At 47.4% G+C, this 17,119-nt stretch overlaps 1 protein-coding gene across 7 annotated transcripts in view; it reads left to right on the top strand.

The window, feature by feature from the left end:
* Nucleotides 1–13,108: 13,108 nt before the first annotated feature.
* The window catches only part of CDC42BPB (CDC42 binding protein kinase beta), a 90,975-nt gene continuing 86,964 nt past the window's right edge, over nucleotides 13,109–17,119 (top strand). For 3 of the 7 annotated variants that reach the window (XM_058027372.1, XM_058027371.1, XM_058027370.1), the window contains exon 1: nucleotides 13,110–13,388. In XM_058027372.1, coding sequence (XP_057883355.1) covers nucleotides 13,211–13,388 — 178 coding nt within the window. In that variant the 5' untranslated portion in view covers nucleotides 13,110–13,210. Of the gene's footprint in view, nucleotides 13,389–17,119 lie in introns of all 7 variants that reach the window. The other 4 variants (XM_058027369.1, XM_058027368.1, XM_058027373.1 and 1 more) reach the window with 2 other exon arrangements.

Here is a 17,119-nt window from a genome sequence, read left to right as displayed (position 1 = left end):
ATGGCTGCTCTGCACCTACTTCTTCATCATGCAGGTATTTATGCTATCAGCAGCGACAGTCAGAGCTCCTCAGGAGCCTGGTGTTCCAGGTTTCTGATTTCCTTAGCAACTGTCTCCTGGTTCTGTGTCTGGTGCTCTCCCTGCACCAGTACCTATGGAACCTGATTTCTACCAAATTTGGCAAAAGCATAAAAATGGCAAAGATATTGTCATCCTGCAAGTTCTGTGTAAATGGGTGATTTAACAGAGGAGAAGGTGCACTTTTACCCTCCCAGAGAGAAAGGCAAGACTGCCTCCAGTCCTTACCTGGTGGGTCTGGCAATCAGCACAGCCAGGACCCTTGTGGCACTCTGTTGAGAACCCACAGGAGGTAGGAGGGAAACAGAAAGGGAGCTGGAAATACTGACATGAATCAGAAGGAAGTGGTAAACTTTGGCATACTACAGGGCTGGAGGCTGTGGGAAACATGGGTGGGAAAGGCAGGTACAGGTCTGAGTGCTGGACACAGCAGTTCTGTGGAGTGTCTGGGGGTGCTGCTATGGAAACAACACAGAGAATGAGGAGAAGAATGATGGTTAGTGCACAGGGCACAGATCCACTGGGAAAAGGTTCCTTAGTTCTGCAGCCCATGAACACTCTCCATCCTGGGTCACTACAGGCAAGATAAACAGTGACTTGATCTCTGGAGTTCTACATCATATCTCTAGGTGTGGCACTCTTAGCAGATCTCATCCCTTGTAACTATTCACAGCCCCAGGACTCTTTCAACATGTGATTGGTTTCTTCCTCTATTTTAGCATTTAGTTCTCTTGCTCATTTCTTATGACAACTTGAGAAAACCAGCATGTATCTGGGCAGTTCTTCATGGACTGTCCCTGCTTTTTCATCATTCACTTCTGCAGTGACTACTGACAAAGCAGATACCACACTCCCTTTTTTATCCTGAAACAGCAAATTTATTCACTGAGGGCTTCGAAACTGGTGACTGCTAATAGCCCAGGCTCATCATAATACATGCTCACACTGCATATCCAGCTGGCTTGCTTCTGCTACAAAACAGTGGCTTTGTTCATTTTTAAATGAGAGTGTTCCAGCTCTCTCAACTTTTGCATGGCTGTGATACTCCTCTGGTTGCAATGATGTATTTTTGGGGATGGCCTAACTGCATAGGATCAAAACATTCCACATTCCAAGATCCATTTGAATGTATTGTTGTTAGGTGATTTCCCAATGTGTATTTGAGTTTCACACAAATCAGGGTTTTTATAGGAGAAATGTTCAGCATATGCCCCAGCCTGCAGTCTAAAGAACCAGGCTTCTTCACCTGACCACTCTCATTGGTGATGAGGAAAGGAGCCTGCAAACAAAAGCTACTGAAGGATTAGCTGTGTGCCCATGGGAATACTAAAGTCCTTCTGCAGCGTCATACACTAGCTAGAAAGGGCCATTAAAACACCATTAGAGCTCATACTTTGTGCTGAATGATGCCCACAGCCCTGCCTCGGGGTAGTGAAAATGAAGCAAACCTCCACTGGAGCCTCAGGAGTTTTCTCAAGGGGAAAGGCAGCAGGCAGAAGGAGGTGCAGGCAGAACAGGATAAGCTGTAAACTTGCAGTGCATCTGGGTCTAACCTGAGCTGCAGCCTGGTGGCTGCATGCCAACTGCATTAAAATCATAGAAGGATTTAGGCTAGAAAAGATCCTTCAGTTCATCAAGTGCAGATGTAAACCCAAGTCCAAGGTTTGAACTTAGGCTAAACTTGGTGGACCAAGTGCACCAGCAATGCCATGGCCTGTCCCACACAGACAGGACAGCTACTCTCAGCTAGGAGGGACATGGCCACTCTGACCAGGCTGTGTTCCACCAGCCAGGAACCTCAGATACACGAGCCTGCCCAAATGCATCAGGGACAAAATCCTGGAATAGCTGTGCAGCCAGGGCTCAGACTGGCTCAGACCTTGGGTTGCCTCATGCTTTGGTAGGGGTCCAGCAGGACCCCGCAATAGGAGCTGCACACCACCTTGCTCAGTGGTGGCTGCTCCTGGAGAAGGCTTTTGCAGCAGTAACACACCAGATGGTTTTGGGGCAAGATGGATGGGTGGACATGACTAGTGAGGACCTGGAAAGGTAAATCCATCAGTTAGCTTAGTGCACTCTGTCACATTCAGAGGAGAGACCTGTCAGCCCTGCTGAGCAGTGTCTCGGCAGGTTCCCTAACTGTGAGGCCTGGCTGATATCACCTCTCTTCTGCACAAAGCCCATCTGCCCCAGAAGAAAAAGGCAATTACATAAATCAGCAGTGCTTCCCTGTGGCACAGCAGGCTGAAGGTATCCTGGGCTGTGTTGGGAGGAATGTTGCCGGCAGGGAGTGGGAGGTGATCCCCTCTGCTCAGCCCTGGTGAGGCCCAGCTGAGCATTGTGTCTAGCTCTGGGCTTCCCAGCACAAGGCAGACATGGACACAGTGGGGAGAGTCCAGGGAGGGAACACCAGGATGATTAAGAGACTGGACCATCTCTCTGATGAGGAAAGGCTGAGAGCTGTTCAACCTGGAAAAGAGAATGCTCTAGGAGATCTTACCAATGTGCAATAAAACAAATACCTGAAGTGAGATTGTAAAGAGAATGGAGCCAGACTGTTTTCCGTGGTGTCCACTGACAGGACAGGAGGCAGTGGGCAGTGGGAAACCTGGGACTTTCCATCTGAATATCCAGAAACACTTTTCTCCCTGCAGGTGACTGAGAACTGGCACAGGTTGCCCATGGGATTAAGGAGTCTCCATCCCTGGAAATACTCTCTCACCCCTAGAGATTCTGCCCTGGGGCTCTAGGTAGCCCTGCTTGAGCAGGAAGAGTGGGATCTGATGACCTCCAGAGGTCCCTTCCAACCCCAAGGGTTACTCTGTGATTCTGTAACAGAAACAGTGAAGAGCACGTGTAACACCTGGACTTTTAAAAAAGGCGACTTCAACTTTCTACTATGACAATGAGTGATTACATTTGGAAACTGTCCCTGAGATTCTGCTTGAGCTGAAGCCTGCTGTGAGTACTTTGCATTTACTGGGTAGAAACTACACCCAGGTGGATGGTTCAGAGAACAAATGTATTTAAATTAGGCATGTGGATTTGCATCTTAATCATGTTATCATGATTAAGTAGTACCTCAGCGTTACCTGAGGCAACCATAGACTACACACCTAAACGAAATCCGAAACAGTCAAAGCCCTTCTGCTTTACATATGTCAGTGCAGATTTTCACATCTGCAGGGCAAATCATAGATTGGCAAGCAGCATTTTAATGATTGAAAGAGACAGCCTTGTCCAGGACAGACCCCAATTAACTTCAGTAATGATGAATGCTTTGAAATAAATATATCCTGTTCCTGGACCATCACAAAATTAAATTTAGGCCTTGCCCTGCTCCTAACATAATCAATAACAAAACCTCAGGATCAGATAGATGTTAGTAGATTTCCATGAAGTTATGACCGATTCTATGAGCCCTGGGGAGTTTAGTTATTGACAGAGTGAGTCTGTGCAATTTGCTGTTGACTCCAATGAAGTCATGGCAATTTACTGTAGCTGAGGATCTACCACCCACCACCTCCTGCTTAATAGCAAGAACAAAAGCAGTATCCATTTGGAATGGAATGGAATGGAATGGAATGGAATGGAATGGAATGGAATAGAATAGAATAGAATAGAATAGAATAGAATAGAATAGAATAGAATAGAATAGAATAGAATAGAATAGAATAGGTTTCAGTCTGTTAGGAAGGGACCTATAGTGATCATGCAGTCCAAGCCCTTTCCAGCATTTGACCACACTCTCAGTAAAGAAGTGCTTCCTAATGTCCAGTCTAAACCTCCCTGATGTAGCTTTGAACCATGTGTTATGTCACTGGATCTCAAAGAGAAGAGACCAGCATCTTCCTCTCCACTTCCCCTTCTCAGGAAGCTGTGGAAAGCAATGAGATCACCCCACAGCCTCCTTTTCTCCAAAGTTCTTAGCCACTCCTCAAGCACATTTTTTCCAGTCCTTTCACCAGCTTTGTTGCCCTCCTCTGGATGCATTCAAGGTCCTCACACCTTTCTTAAATTGTGGGGACCAGAATGGCACACAATATTCAAGATGATCCTCTCAGAAAGAGAGATCACAGCTTAATGCTCTTGTGCATTGCCTAGCCTGAGCCCCTCAGCCTGTGACAATGGCCACTTCAATATTAGAAAAGTCCCCATTTCTCCATCAGAGCTGACTCAGAACAAGTGATAACCACAGCAGCTGCCTCCTCATACACCATACACCACACATCTGCTCTCATATCTCATGTCAGGGAAGCAGCTCTTGAACCCCAGGCTCCTTGGGGAATCCTTCCTTGCTGCTTCTCCCACGGTGTTTGCTGGTCAGAAGACCTCCTCACATGGGACTATGGACTCCTAGCACCATGTGGTAATCACTGCCTGGTCTTTTACCTCAGAAAACTGGGCTTTGATAAGACATTTGTGATGCCATAAAATGGATTTTTGACACTGTCACACACTCTAGCAGACACAGCCTCTACCCCCACGTTAGTGGGAATTGCACCCATACCTGCAACATGGTGTTTGGTCTTGTCTGGGAAGCTGAAATCCCAACTGAAGCAGCTCATCACAGATTGAGTTTTCAGAACTTCAGGTTGCTCTAAGATGTGGAGAACATTTCAACACTATATGGAGAAAGCTAAAAAGAGAACAAGATTAAAGATCTGGGGCTGCAGATAACTTTATATTGCCAGGAATGGTTGAGGGCTGGCAATTACAGAGCTGGCTGGAGACCTGTGTGGGACCAGCAGATGTCCTCTCCTTCTTCACTGAAGCTGCAGAGCCAGCCTTGCTGCTACTCCTTCTGAAGTCAGGTGAATGCCCTACTGGGGGCACTGCCAGTCAACCCCCATCCCCAAATTAGCTGATGCATGCCCAGCTCTTCAGGATCCTCTGCGGCTTTTTGTCTCCCCTTCTCCTTGACTCCTCCACAGATTTCTGAAAAGTCTAGGTGTGTGCCACTGGAAGATGAGTAACTCATCACTCTTCTCAAAAAGAAGACGATGGCAGAGAGCCAGCCCTCAGCAGAGAGGTGGGAAGTGGGTAAATCAAATATTTCTGGTGGGTGGTGGACTGTCAGTGTCTGGGAGCAGGGGAGCCAGGCAGGGGTAGCACTCACCTTTTCCTGCAGTGCTGTGAAGTCCAGGTCTCTCCTGAAGTGCTGTCAGTGTTGTTACAAATCTTTGTAATTGCTAACATGTGAGAGGAGACGGGGGGCCTTTGGCACAGCTCCGTGCTGTGGAGGGGTAACTCTGCAGATCCACACTGAGTGCCTCTGGATGTGCAATGGTGCAGTCAAGATCAGCCTGAAGCTTGGCTGAAATCTTTATTCAGAGCAAATGGAGAGGAGCAAAATGTCTTCTTTGCACATTGTCAGAAAAATCACTTTGGTTTTGGAAGAGGTTTTATCAAACAGAAAAGTGGGAATTATCAGGAGCAGTCTTTCAGGATATTTGATGCTGATGCTGGTACAGTTATTTTTTCACTGTCCCAGGATACTGTGAATTGAAGCCATTTTGGTCCCACCTATGCCCTTCTGAACAGTGCTCAGAAATTTATAATAGAGAACCATCAGCTGGGAATGATTTGCCAGGTCATCATTACTGAAGAAGTAAAAGCATTTTTCTGCACAGTGTCTCCTGCTGCTTTTAGGGCAGTGTACAACTGCATTTCTCCTGCATGCTATTTAGGTTCTGCCTGTATCTTAGAAAGAGATTGGAATATTTTCTGATTTCAGCTTCTCATTACCACAAAATTATTATCTATGGATTGTCCATTGTGGAGAGGGAACCAGGGAAGAGAGTACAATAGAACTTGCTCTTTAGTTTGATTACACATTTTCTGAAAAATCAAAGAGCACTTTGTCAGAGAAGAATGAAGTATGCATTAAAGTAACATTACTTAAAATGCAAAAATATTTCATTCAAAGCAGATTAGTTCTATTCCTTTTAGAGAGATTTAGTTGTGCTTATCTCCATGGGAACACTACTATTAAAGTCACTGACAGATTTTTAAAGGTTCAAGAGAGAAGACGGGAGAAGTTTTCTTTTTCATCTCCTATCATTTCTCTCAAGACATAAAAAAATTAATAAAATGCAGTATTAATTTAAAATGTGGTATGAATAACACTGCTACTCTCAGCAGCCCAGGAGAACTAATCCTACAGATTAGCTAAGAAAAAGGAACATATTTCCTATATATTTATTGCACACATCCCCTCAAACTCCCCTTTTTCTCTACAACGAACAGTGCAACTGTCAGTTTGGTTGAACCATGGTGCCAGAGCATCTAGCAAAAAACAAAAAAGCCTACAAAACAAAATCAGATAATCTTAGTCTAGCATCAACCCAAGCGCAAAAAATCGCCTCCAGCAATGATGCTTTTCACACTTTGTACAAAGATTGATCTGACCAAGTCTGGCAGATGTGAAGTTGCAGTAACAAACACTATTAAATGACAAAATGGCAGATGTACAGAGAGCAAGACATGGTGCTGTGACTTGCAAGACATAATAATTGTTGAGAAGTATTAGGGGGTTTTAACATCACCTCTGTGCCACTGCTTCCACCTTCTTGGGAGATCCATGAAGAGCTGTGAGCCTAAGGAGGGTTTTTTGTTTTGTTTTGTCACTCTTTCAACACTGCCATGTGCCCAAACAGATTGGATCATTGAGCCAGTGTTTTCCTTAGGATGCTGTGGACTTGAAATCAGAACTGAAATAAAAATGAGCTGTTGTGTTGCCTAAACGTGGTGATTACATTCTGTTCCAGATGTCCACGACAATGACCTCATCTAAACCCACAGTTCTCTACACTTCAGTCTTTTTCAGACAAATACTGGGAGGGGGAAAAAAACAAGAAAGAAAAGAACAAGTGATCTCATAATGATTTTGATGAAAGCAGCTGCCCACTTCAGCTAATGCTGCACTCAAAGCGTGAATGGAATGGGAAGGTTTTTAATTTAATGGGATCCATTTCAGGCTCCTCAAGTTAAACTGCCTGTAAGGAGGAAATGTAGATCAGTCCAATGGCTTCCTAAAACTCCAGCAGACAGGCAAGATCCCTTCTTTTAGGGGAACTTATATGGGCATAAATTATTGAGTAAGACAACGGTATGAGCATGAAAAAATAGATAAAATGATGTGTTTGGGAACCTCCTGCAGCTAGACTGGGGGAAGTGAAGGGTTACCATGGTTCCTTTGCTTATTAAGGCACTCTGCTCCCTAAGTCCTGTAAATCAAACCAGTCAGAAGTGACAGTATCCCTAAAAGTCTCTACTAATACACCTAATAAATTTTCCCTTCTTTGTTTCTTGTTCTCTTTAAGGAAGCATGCAGCAAGTACAAAATCTTTTCACATTCTAGTTTGCTTCACCTTCAGTCAAAATGTTGGGTTATACCATCACTAAAATCTAGATGCTTACAAGAGCAAAAGAGAAGCACTGCCAAGAAATGCACCCAATGACAGAGCACACTTAACAGCAAGCAGTTTTGATGCTCTCCTTTTTTTTTTTTTTTTTTTAAATTTTCTCTCTAATTTATGTTATGGGAAAGCCTTTTAGTGAGAATTGGAAATGACCAGACTCTCAGCCTTTCCCAGCACTTTCCAGCGAACAACTGCCCGTTCCTTCCTCCCACTTCACTCATCATCATGTGCAAAGGGAAGAGCATTAGTGAAACTCAGATATTGCATTACCAGAGAGCTGAAGCAGACAGAGCTCCCTGCAAGCTGAAGCACAGTTCTAGCATTCACCAACAAAGGAGCAGAGGCTTTGTCTTCTTTGAGAAATTTCCTATGTACTTGCCATCGTGGCAAACAAACCAGTGGTGACTTTGCTGTTGTTTTTAATATTGACTGCATTAGCTCAATGCTCAGGCTTACATGGTGCAATGTCATCAAAGACAGCTCCCACTGATGGATTATTTTTGGCTCCCAGTATAGATGACAGCTGTATATTTACACTGTGTTTGGCAAGAAGGGATTTTTTAGAATATTGCCAAATACAAACAGAGCTGGAAATGTGACAGTTTCCTAAAAAATAATTCCAGGAAGGAAAGTCCATGATAACAACAAGATACAAAGCAGTCGTGTGACTTTTAGACATGCTTAACTCTTTTTATATTCTACCTTTGGAACTCATTACTGTGAGCTTTCTCTGATTTCAGTTTAATTATATTTTGCATTCTGGATCCTTAGAAAACTTCTCCCTTACTGCACATTAGTCATCTTCTCTCTGATTTAAAAATTTTATCTAATTTCCTTATTGAATAGAATATATTTAGGTCTTCTAGCTATGTTTTCTAGCTATTTAGACTCCCCTTTGTTTATTACTATAAAATCAATTTAGGCAAAAACCAAATAAAACATTGCAACTTGATGCTTTTTTCTCTTTTTCTATAATTATCTGTCTGAATGTAACAAAGGAGATAGCTGCAACTTCTTCACTTTTTATTTTTAGCATGGTGTTTCCCTTGTTAATGAGCTATGCTTGCAATTTCTGTCCATACTCTCTATTTCTTCATTTTCCTTAATTCCAAAATGGTCTGTGGGTGGATTTTCCTGAAGTCATAAAGCAGTGACACAGCTATTTCCTGTTGCCATCAAAATTCTGTAACAGAATTTCTCTCTCTACAAGTTACTTGGAGTACAGCCACAAAAAAAAAAAAAAAAAAAAAAAAGAGAGAGAGAGAAATAAAATACCTAAGTTGATTGGATTCATAAAAACTTTTCAGTAGCCACATAGACTTTGTGCCTTCAGTTCTGCAAATCTACAATGATTCCAGATAAGTGAGTAAACTGAGAACCTGTTCACTTGCCAAAACAAACAAACAAAAAACCTAAACAAACAAACAAACCCCTGAGAAATTTAAAATCAGATCTGTTCCAGAAAAAGGGGCTGTATTTTTCCACTTAAATATGCCATAGGAAAAAGGAACTGGTAAGATGGATCATTTAGTCCATTTTAGCCAGATCACATTTATTTTTAGCCTATGGAATTGGCACAGATGAGTAACAGAAGCAGAATACCTTCAGCTACGTTTCCAAATTTACATACAATTCCTAGTAGGAATACCAAATGTCACCTTTTAGCTCAGCAGAGTTTTTTGTAGCTGAAACCCTTGCTGTGAAAACCCAGAATTATTTACAATGCACACGGCTTTTTAACTCTTTGCAAGGGTTTTTTAAAAACAAAATTTCACCTAATTCTGGAATACCTACAGTATCGCTCATAAATAATCCTGCACGTGTTGCTCTGATGTGCTAAAGCCTCCATAGCTGTTAAAGCCGGATTCAGCATCATCTGTCACCCATCTGTGCTGCTCCCAGCGCCGGACCCGGCTCTTCCCTGCTTCTGGGGCAGGTCAGGAGCAGCTCCCGAAACCCCTGGGTTCTGCCAATGCAAACCAGACTGAGGGGACTGGAAACAACAGAGCAGAGCCATTGGGAGGTGGAGATGGCTCTTTCTTCACCCAGCTGCAATCTCCTTTATCTCTCTTCCTTGCTGAAGGAGGTGATGGTAATCACCACCTGCAGGAACAGATAAGAAGGACAAGATATTGTAACAGGATCTTTAAAACTCTGTTCTCGCTGGCCATTACTCTGATCAACTGCGCGAAAATTAGTCTCCAAAGTGGTAATAAGCTGAAAATGTTAGGCTGTCCTTTTAAATAAAGCAACAGCACCACAAGAACAATTGTGATTGTTAAAATACCAAGGCTCCTCTAAATGAATGTATCTGTGATATGACACAGTATGAGGTCAGATGAAGCAACTGTAACCAAGGAGGAACACCTCGAGAGAACAATGAAAACTTCTAGATCTGCTGCAAAATACTTTTTTTTTTTTTTTTTCAAGTGGATGTTTGCAGAAGGAAGTACAAAGAGATAGAAGTTATTCAGGAAAAACAAAACTATTTTAGTCTACTGTGGGTTTTCTTTGTTTTAAAATTATAGGTTCTCTGTGTGATTCATAGGATCTTCTATAAGCTTGCATTTTTTAGAATTAACAGGTCCCAACACGCCTGTATCTTCTTGACCCAGGTACTAGGTCCAAACGCACAGGATGGCATTATTATGAGCTGAGTAGCTTTCAAATGTTACAGATATCTGCTGTCAAAGAGATATCAAACATTCCTGAGGGCCAAGGGATCCTAGAAACAGGTATTTCTGTAATCAGCTGCTGGCCCTCTCTGTCACAGGATCTGTTCCACAATAAATATCCCATTGCTTTGCCTGGCTGTGCTCCCGACCCTTGGGAAAGGGCAGCTCCCGTGTGAGCTCTGCTTGGGTTTGGCCTCGCCTTTGGCCCTGGAGGTGACAGATGGCACCGCTCAGGTCTTTGGGCAGGGACTGCCCTGTCACGTCTGACCCTGAACAAAGCCCAGACCGGCTCCTGCTGCCCGGGGCAGGGTGTTCCCAGCCCAGACACAGCCAGGGCTCACCGGCCGCCTCCTTTCCGGTGCGCTGGTTGTGAACGCACGGCGCTCCAGCTACCTGCCGGGGGAGACAGGCAAGGAAACAGCATCCCTGCCAGCTCGGCTTTGCATCAGGACCTGACCGGCTGCATTCCTGCAGAAGTAAACTCCCATCCCAAGCTACTCAGCATCTTGCCTTGAGGTGCTGCAGCTTCCAGAGAGAACAGTTCTCAGAATAAGCTGTGATGGGAAAAAAAGCAGTGCTGAGGAAAGGTTCGAGTGCCCTACACCCAGCTCCCTGCTCCTTCAAGGGACCAAAGGCAGCAGCTGTGAGCATGCAGGGCTCCTTTTGCCCAGGCTAACTGATGCTGAGAAATAAAGTCCTGTCACCAGGGAGGTTCCAAAAGGCATAAAAAGCCACAGCTTCCAGACACCATGTCCTGCTGCAAAGCCATGCCTACCCTGCCAGCCCCATTGAGGCAGGGAATATGACCAGGGCTGGGAAAGAGAAGGTCCCACTCCAGGTGTGGTCAGAGAATTCTCCCAGTGGCCACAGCATCCCATGAAGTCCTGTAGGGATGGTGGCTCTGGGGTCACCACATCCTCCATGGGAACCCCTGGTCTGGCATGGCCAGGTGTGGGGCTGGGGGCTCAGGCAGGGGCTGGGGGCTCAGGCAGGAGCTGGGGACTCAGGCAGGAGCTGGGGGCTCAGGCAGGGGCTGGGTGGCTCGGGCAGGGGCTGGGGGCTCGGGCAGGGGCTGGGGGCTCGGGCAGGGGCTGGGTGGCTCAGGAAGGAGCTGGGGGCTCGGGCAGGAGCTGGGGGCTCAGGCAGGGGCTGGGTGGCTCGGGCAGGTGCTGGGGACTCAGGCAGGGGCTGGGTGGCTCGGGCAGGGGCTGGGTGGCTCAGGCAGGAGCTGGGGGCTCAGGCAGGAGCTGGGAACTCAGGCAGGAGCTGGGGGCTCGGGCAGGAGCTGGGGGCTCGGGCAGGAGCTGGGGGCTCAGGCAGGGGCTGGGTGGCTCGGGCAGGGGCTGGGGACTCAGGCAGGAGCTGGGTGGCTCAGGCAGGAGCTGGGGACTCAGGCAGGGGCTGGGTGGCTCAGGCAGGAGCTGGGGGCTCAGGAAGGTGCTGGGGACTCAGGCAGGAGCTGGGAACTCAGGCAGGCTGCCCGGTCCCCAGGGCTGACCAGTGGGGACAGGAACTCTGCCCTGCAGCCCTGTCAGGATGGCACAGGCCAGGGCACACACGCTGGACCCACATGTTGTCCATGAAATGGGAATCATGATCTGGTGTGCAACATACCAAGAATTGCACACTCAAGAGAGATATTGATTATTTATTTCAGGGTTGTGCAAGCTTGGGTGCTCTGTGTTATTGAATAAATCAAGCACAAGCCACCAGAGTTTCTGCACCATTATTCATAAACAGAAATTCAGAGTTAGCAACTTCCCAAGCTCAGCTTCTTTACTATATTGGTTACAAGTTTCCATACAAGTTACATAACCCCAGCTAACACTGAGATAACATGCTCAGAGGAAGGGTCTTCATCTGGGCAGGGATCTTTCTGACCTGTAGGTGTGATCTTTAGTATTACACTTAAGATGGTTCAGCAAAAGGATACTTGGACCTAGAGTATTTTAGGAATGGAGCCTCTGGAGCAGGTGCAGTGGAAAACAGGAAGGATACCTGGGGGACTGGAGCATCTCTCTTATGAGGAAAGGCTGAGGGAGCAGGTCCTGTTCAGCCTCGAGAAAACCCGAGTGAGAGGGGACCCCATCAACGTCTACAAGTATCTGAAAGGAGGGTGGCAAGAGGATGGAGGAGGGTCCTTCTTGGTGGTGCTGAGTGATAGAACAAGAGGCAATGGGCAGAAACTGATGCACAGGAAGCTCCACCTGACCGCGAGGAAGAACTTCACTGTGCAGTGACCACACACTGGAACAGGTTGCCTAGAGAGGCTGTGGAGCCTCCCTCACTGGAGACATCCAAAGCCATCAGGATGCCATCCTGTGCCATGTGCTCTGGGGTGACCCTGCTCGTTGTGGTCCCAGACCCATTCCGAGATCCTGTGATTCTGTGCACATAGACAGACACTAACACCGCCATGTGCTGCGTGGTTGAAGCTCCTAAGCACCAGCAGGTCCGTGACGGAGGGATGAGGGAGGGATGCTGCCTGTCCCACTGACTAGGGCTCCTTTGTCGTGCTTGAAGGCAGACACAGATGTGACACCAAAGAACCTCCTGACTGGGGATAACACACACACAGACACAGGCACAGACACACAGACAGCCACACACACACGAAAGTGCCGACGCGGACGCGCAGCCCACGCCGCCCCTCACGCTCTCCGCGGCGAATCTGCCGCTACGGGGCGCCGCCCGGCCCAACTTTCCTGCGCGCGGCCCTGCCCACGTCGGAGCGCGCGGGCGCCGCGCGGTGGGCGTGGCCGGAGGCGCTCCGAGGGACGCGCCGGGCCCGGGGAGGAGGAGCGGGAGCGGCAGCGGGATCGGCCCTTCCCCGCCGCCGGGGCGAGGCCGCAGCGGAGCGGGGCGGGGGGTGGCCGGGTCCGGCCCATGGACCGTCCGTGCCCGACGCGGAGCCCGTGGAAGGAGCCGCTCGGCCGCGGGAGGCGGCGCGGGGCGGCTGAGAGCGGCTGAGCCCCGGGGCCTTCGCTTCGCCCCGTCCCGTGCGCGCCCCGCGCCCGCCGCCCGAGCGGCACCATGTCGGCCAAGGTGCGGCTGAAGCGGCTGGAGCAGCTGGTGCTGGACGGGCCGCAGCGGCACGACAGCGTGCTGAGCGTGGAGACCCTGCTCGACCTCCTGGTCGGCGTCTACGCCGAGTGCAGCCGCGACTCGCCGCTCCGCCGCGACCGATACGTGTCCGACTTCCTCGAGTGGGGTGAGCCCGGCGGGGGCCGCGGGGCGGGGGCTGCGCGCGGTGCCCGTGCGGGGCGGCGGGAGGCCGGGGGCGGCCCGGCCCCGCCGTGCGCTCCCACCGCCGCTCCCGGCAGCGGCCGGAGACGCCGCCCCTGGATGCGGCGCCTCCCTGGGGAACACCCCCGCCGCCTGCCGGGCCTTGACCCTCCCGGTCTCCTCCCTCGGTCCCAGGCGAACCGCTTGGCAGCCGGCAGCGGCGGAGTGTCCTTGGCCTGAAACCGTGCTCGGCTTAGCCCCAAACGTCAGGCTAATCCCGTGCTCCTCGGAGGGTTTCCTACCTGGGGGAGGGGAGCAGGGCAGAGCACCGGGCTCAGGCTTTGAAATGTTGCTCTGGTGCCGGCTCCTTGCTTTGGAGAGGGCGTGTGTGTGTGTGTGTGTGTGTGTGTGGCTCGAAGAAACAACAGTTCCCGTTCATCATGCTGTCTTTCTTAATTTGGGCATGCCCCCCAAGGACAGAGTATTTCTAGGCAGCCTTTCTAAGAGCTTTGTTTAATGGTTCCCTACTGTTAAGCAGCCTGATAACGAGAGACCTCCAATAGTCCGGAGCATGCTGACAAAAGAAGATGTGGATACTTTTGATGGCACTTAGGATAAAAGTTTTCCATCCAATGTTGGTTAGTTAAGGCTGTTGACTAGAGGTATGTGGAGAGCAGGGATCCTGCTGCATGTCTAAATGAATTTATGTTAAAAAGGCCATGGTGGCTGACTGGTTTATTCAGCTGAGTAAGTTATGAATAATAATGTGTGACGAAGGTGACTTAACTTCTCCATGGAATAAGAATTGGAGGGGAGGGAGGAGTGATCATTGCTCACGAGAACGTTGCCCCGTTTATCAGCTGTTCCATGCATGTACAGTTAATTAGGCTTCAAAAGAGCACTCTTAAAAAATCAAAAACCAACAAAAAATCCCCCCAACCAACAAAACAAAGGATTTCCTAAGGGAGAGGGAGAGGCAGATTTACTTCAGTAAATGCAAATGTGTGTCTTTAGCACTAGAGACCAGAGCACTAACATGAAGGGACAGCTGGTTCTCCTTAATTTCTGTGGGGACCACCACTCTTTGTCATACACTAACAAACTAAGAGGATTCACTTCCTGGACTCTCCTATTGACGTCAGTAATGCGATTGCCAACTGAATAATTAACCACTTTATCACATCTGCCCCGCAAGGCTGCAGCCGGGGGAACATTGATTATTTGTTTTGTCATGGGAGCTTTGTATGTCTTCTGCAAAGAGCATTCAGGGCCTTTTGTTTTCAAGCTGATGGCTTGAAGGAGTGAGCACCAGCAAATTGTTAAGTGTGATAGATCAGACTGCAGCATACTTTGAAAACTGAAGTTGGAAGGATTTGGGGCAGGCCAGAGAATGATATGCTTTTTCAATAGCACTGCTGGTGGTTGTGTCTTACTGATTGATCCCAGCGTTGTCATTTTTTGTGTGATGGAGAGGCCGATTATCCAATTGTTTATAAAATCGCTTCTTTTAATTCTATTTATTGTGCTCACTGAATGTGAAAAGGTTACTGACTTGATGAAAAGTATAGCTCGCAATAAAAACAGTGTGTAGGTTTTACTGCAGTGTGGGATTACCCTGCTATAACAAAGTGCCTATTCAATAAATAATTGAAATGTATGTGAGCTACCATCTGGTGCTGCAGAGTAGGGATAAAAGTTTGTAATCCAGGCTCTTGATGGTAAAGGGGTGGACCTAAGTCTGGGCTGGATATTTGTGTTCCATCAACAAGGGATACCCTTAAAACCAATTACAGTTGATACTGTGTGTTCCTTCCTTTCCTTCAAGCTGTTAAAAACAAGTAAGTGCCAGCAATGAGACACCTTTTATCTGTGTCCTAATGCCCTCACAGTGTGTTTCCACTGACAAGGAACTTGTTTCTGCCTCCAGCTAATAAGGAAAATATCATGCCAAACATGCTAATCTTCCTTATGTCATGATGTGTCTTAATTACAGCCTGATTTGCTGTTAGAAGATATTCTGGATTAATGTGCACAAGTTTTCTGTGCTGTTATGTGTCTGTAGAAGCATCAGAGTGTAGTTAAATATTTGGGATATACTTTGAAGATCAGTGTTTCTTTATCAACTGGAGACAGAAGAATTTCCTTTTGACAAAATGGAGACTTAACCACTGACAATGGAAATAAGCTGCATAGGTATTAAATTTGAATTAAGAGGAGCTGTATAACAAACATTTTTTTTACAATTGTGATTTTAAAACTGGGTGTGGGGTATCACACCTGTGAAATTCCCTGGAAATGATTCAGCGTGGCTAATGGACTTGCTTGCCTTCCTAATTGGCCAGAGAAAATGGAGTTCAGGTGTGGTAGGGGAGGCAGGGTTATTTCTCTGGCTGTGGGGTGCAGAGGAGATTGTGAGCTGTGTGGTGTAGTTGCTGGGCATGGATATCTCTGCTTTCTGACAGAGCATGGTGCTGCTCATACTCTGTAGCTGGTGGATGCTGGAGAAATGGGGAGTCCACAAAATTAAGTCCCATGTTCATCTTGTGAGACTTAGGCCACCTCCTCTCTATTCAACATCTGTGGAGGCTGATAAACTCCAAATGGTGCATCCCATTGCTTCTGTCCTATTAATTCCTCTGTTGCTTCCTGGTAGTCCTGCCACAGGCTTAAATCCTCTTCCTATTTGCTAACCATAGAAGAGCTCAGGGTGTGGTCCTTTGCCTTGAGGCAGCTTGTGGCTTCCATTGCTTTACAAATCTTGTAAGAATCTGCCATTTTAACCTTGTCAATTATAGCTTTCCCATGGTGAATGGAGCTTTCAAACAGACTGTTCTTTCCCTACACTGGATATATAATACACATATCTTTATGCCAAGTGTCTTTGGAGAAGAGCTAGCTGAACTGCAAGTGAGGAGTCCAAAGTCCTTTTCTTCTAGTTATTTTTATTTATAACTTCTGTTGAATAAGCTCACATCCAGTTGGTTATCACTGTTATATTGTTTCTATAAAAGATATTGAAATAATGCTCAGTATTCTTAATGGGAATTGAATCCAAGTCTGTTAGGTAACAGACCCATGTCTACATGCTCAGAAAGAACTTCCCAAATCTGTGCTTAGTGCTTAAACTGTAGGAGCTGCATCTGCTGCTCCTAGAGTGAGATATAGCAAAGAGTCCTGTTTATTCCAGTTGGCTTTGCTCATTCCTGTCTGAAAGTGGGACTGCCTGGAGCTGTCAGCAGGCACTGAGGAGGCTGCATGGACTTTGGATTTACCTGATGGACCGTGGGTGCTGCAGTGTGTGTTGTCCCTGCACTGCAGAGGGACGTCCCAAGAGACCTTTCCTGCAGAAAATGCTGTCCCTTGTTTACCCTGACAAGGACAGAAGCACAAGAGTGCTAGAGCAGCACAGTCACAGCTCAGGTGTCTGCACCACCTGTCCTCCAGCTTTCAGGTACAGCATGTTCCTCCCCACGGAGCCTCTCCTTCTCACACTGAGCCATCTGAGTCTTGCATAACCCTGTGCTGGAGTGGCTGCTTGCAGGGCACCTTGCTGGCTGGCATCACTTCTGTGCTGCTTGACATCACCTTGTTTTTCAGGAGTTATCTTAGCAGGCTGTGGCTGGTGCTCGCTGCCCCTTCCTTCCAGTCACCAGGGACTGGCACAACCGGCTGCTCCCGATTTTGGACAGCTGCTTGTCACAATTGCAGCCAGCAGTC

The sequence above is a fragment of the Melospiza georgiana genome, chromosome 6, assembly GCF_028018845.1.
Source record: "Melospiza georgiana isolate bMelGeo1 chromosome 6, bMelGeo1.pri, whole genome shotgun sequence".
Classification (NCBI taxonomy): domain Eukaryota; kingdom Metazoa; phylum Chordata; class Aves; order Passeriformes; family Passerellidae; genus Melospiza; species Melospiza georgiana.
This window is presented reverse-complemented; position numbering and strand designations above follow the sequence as displayed.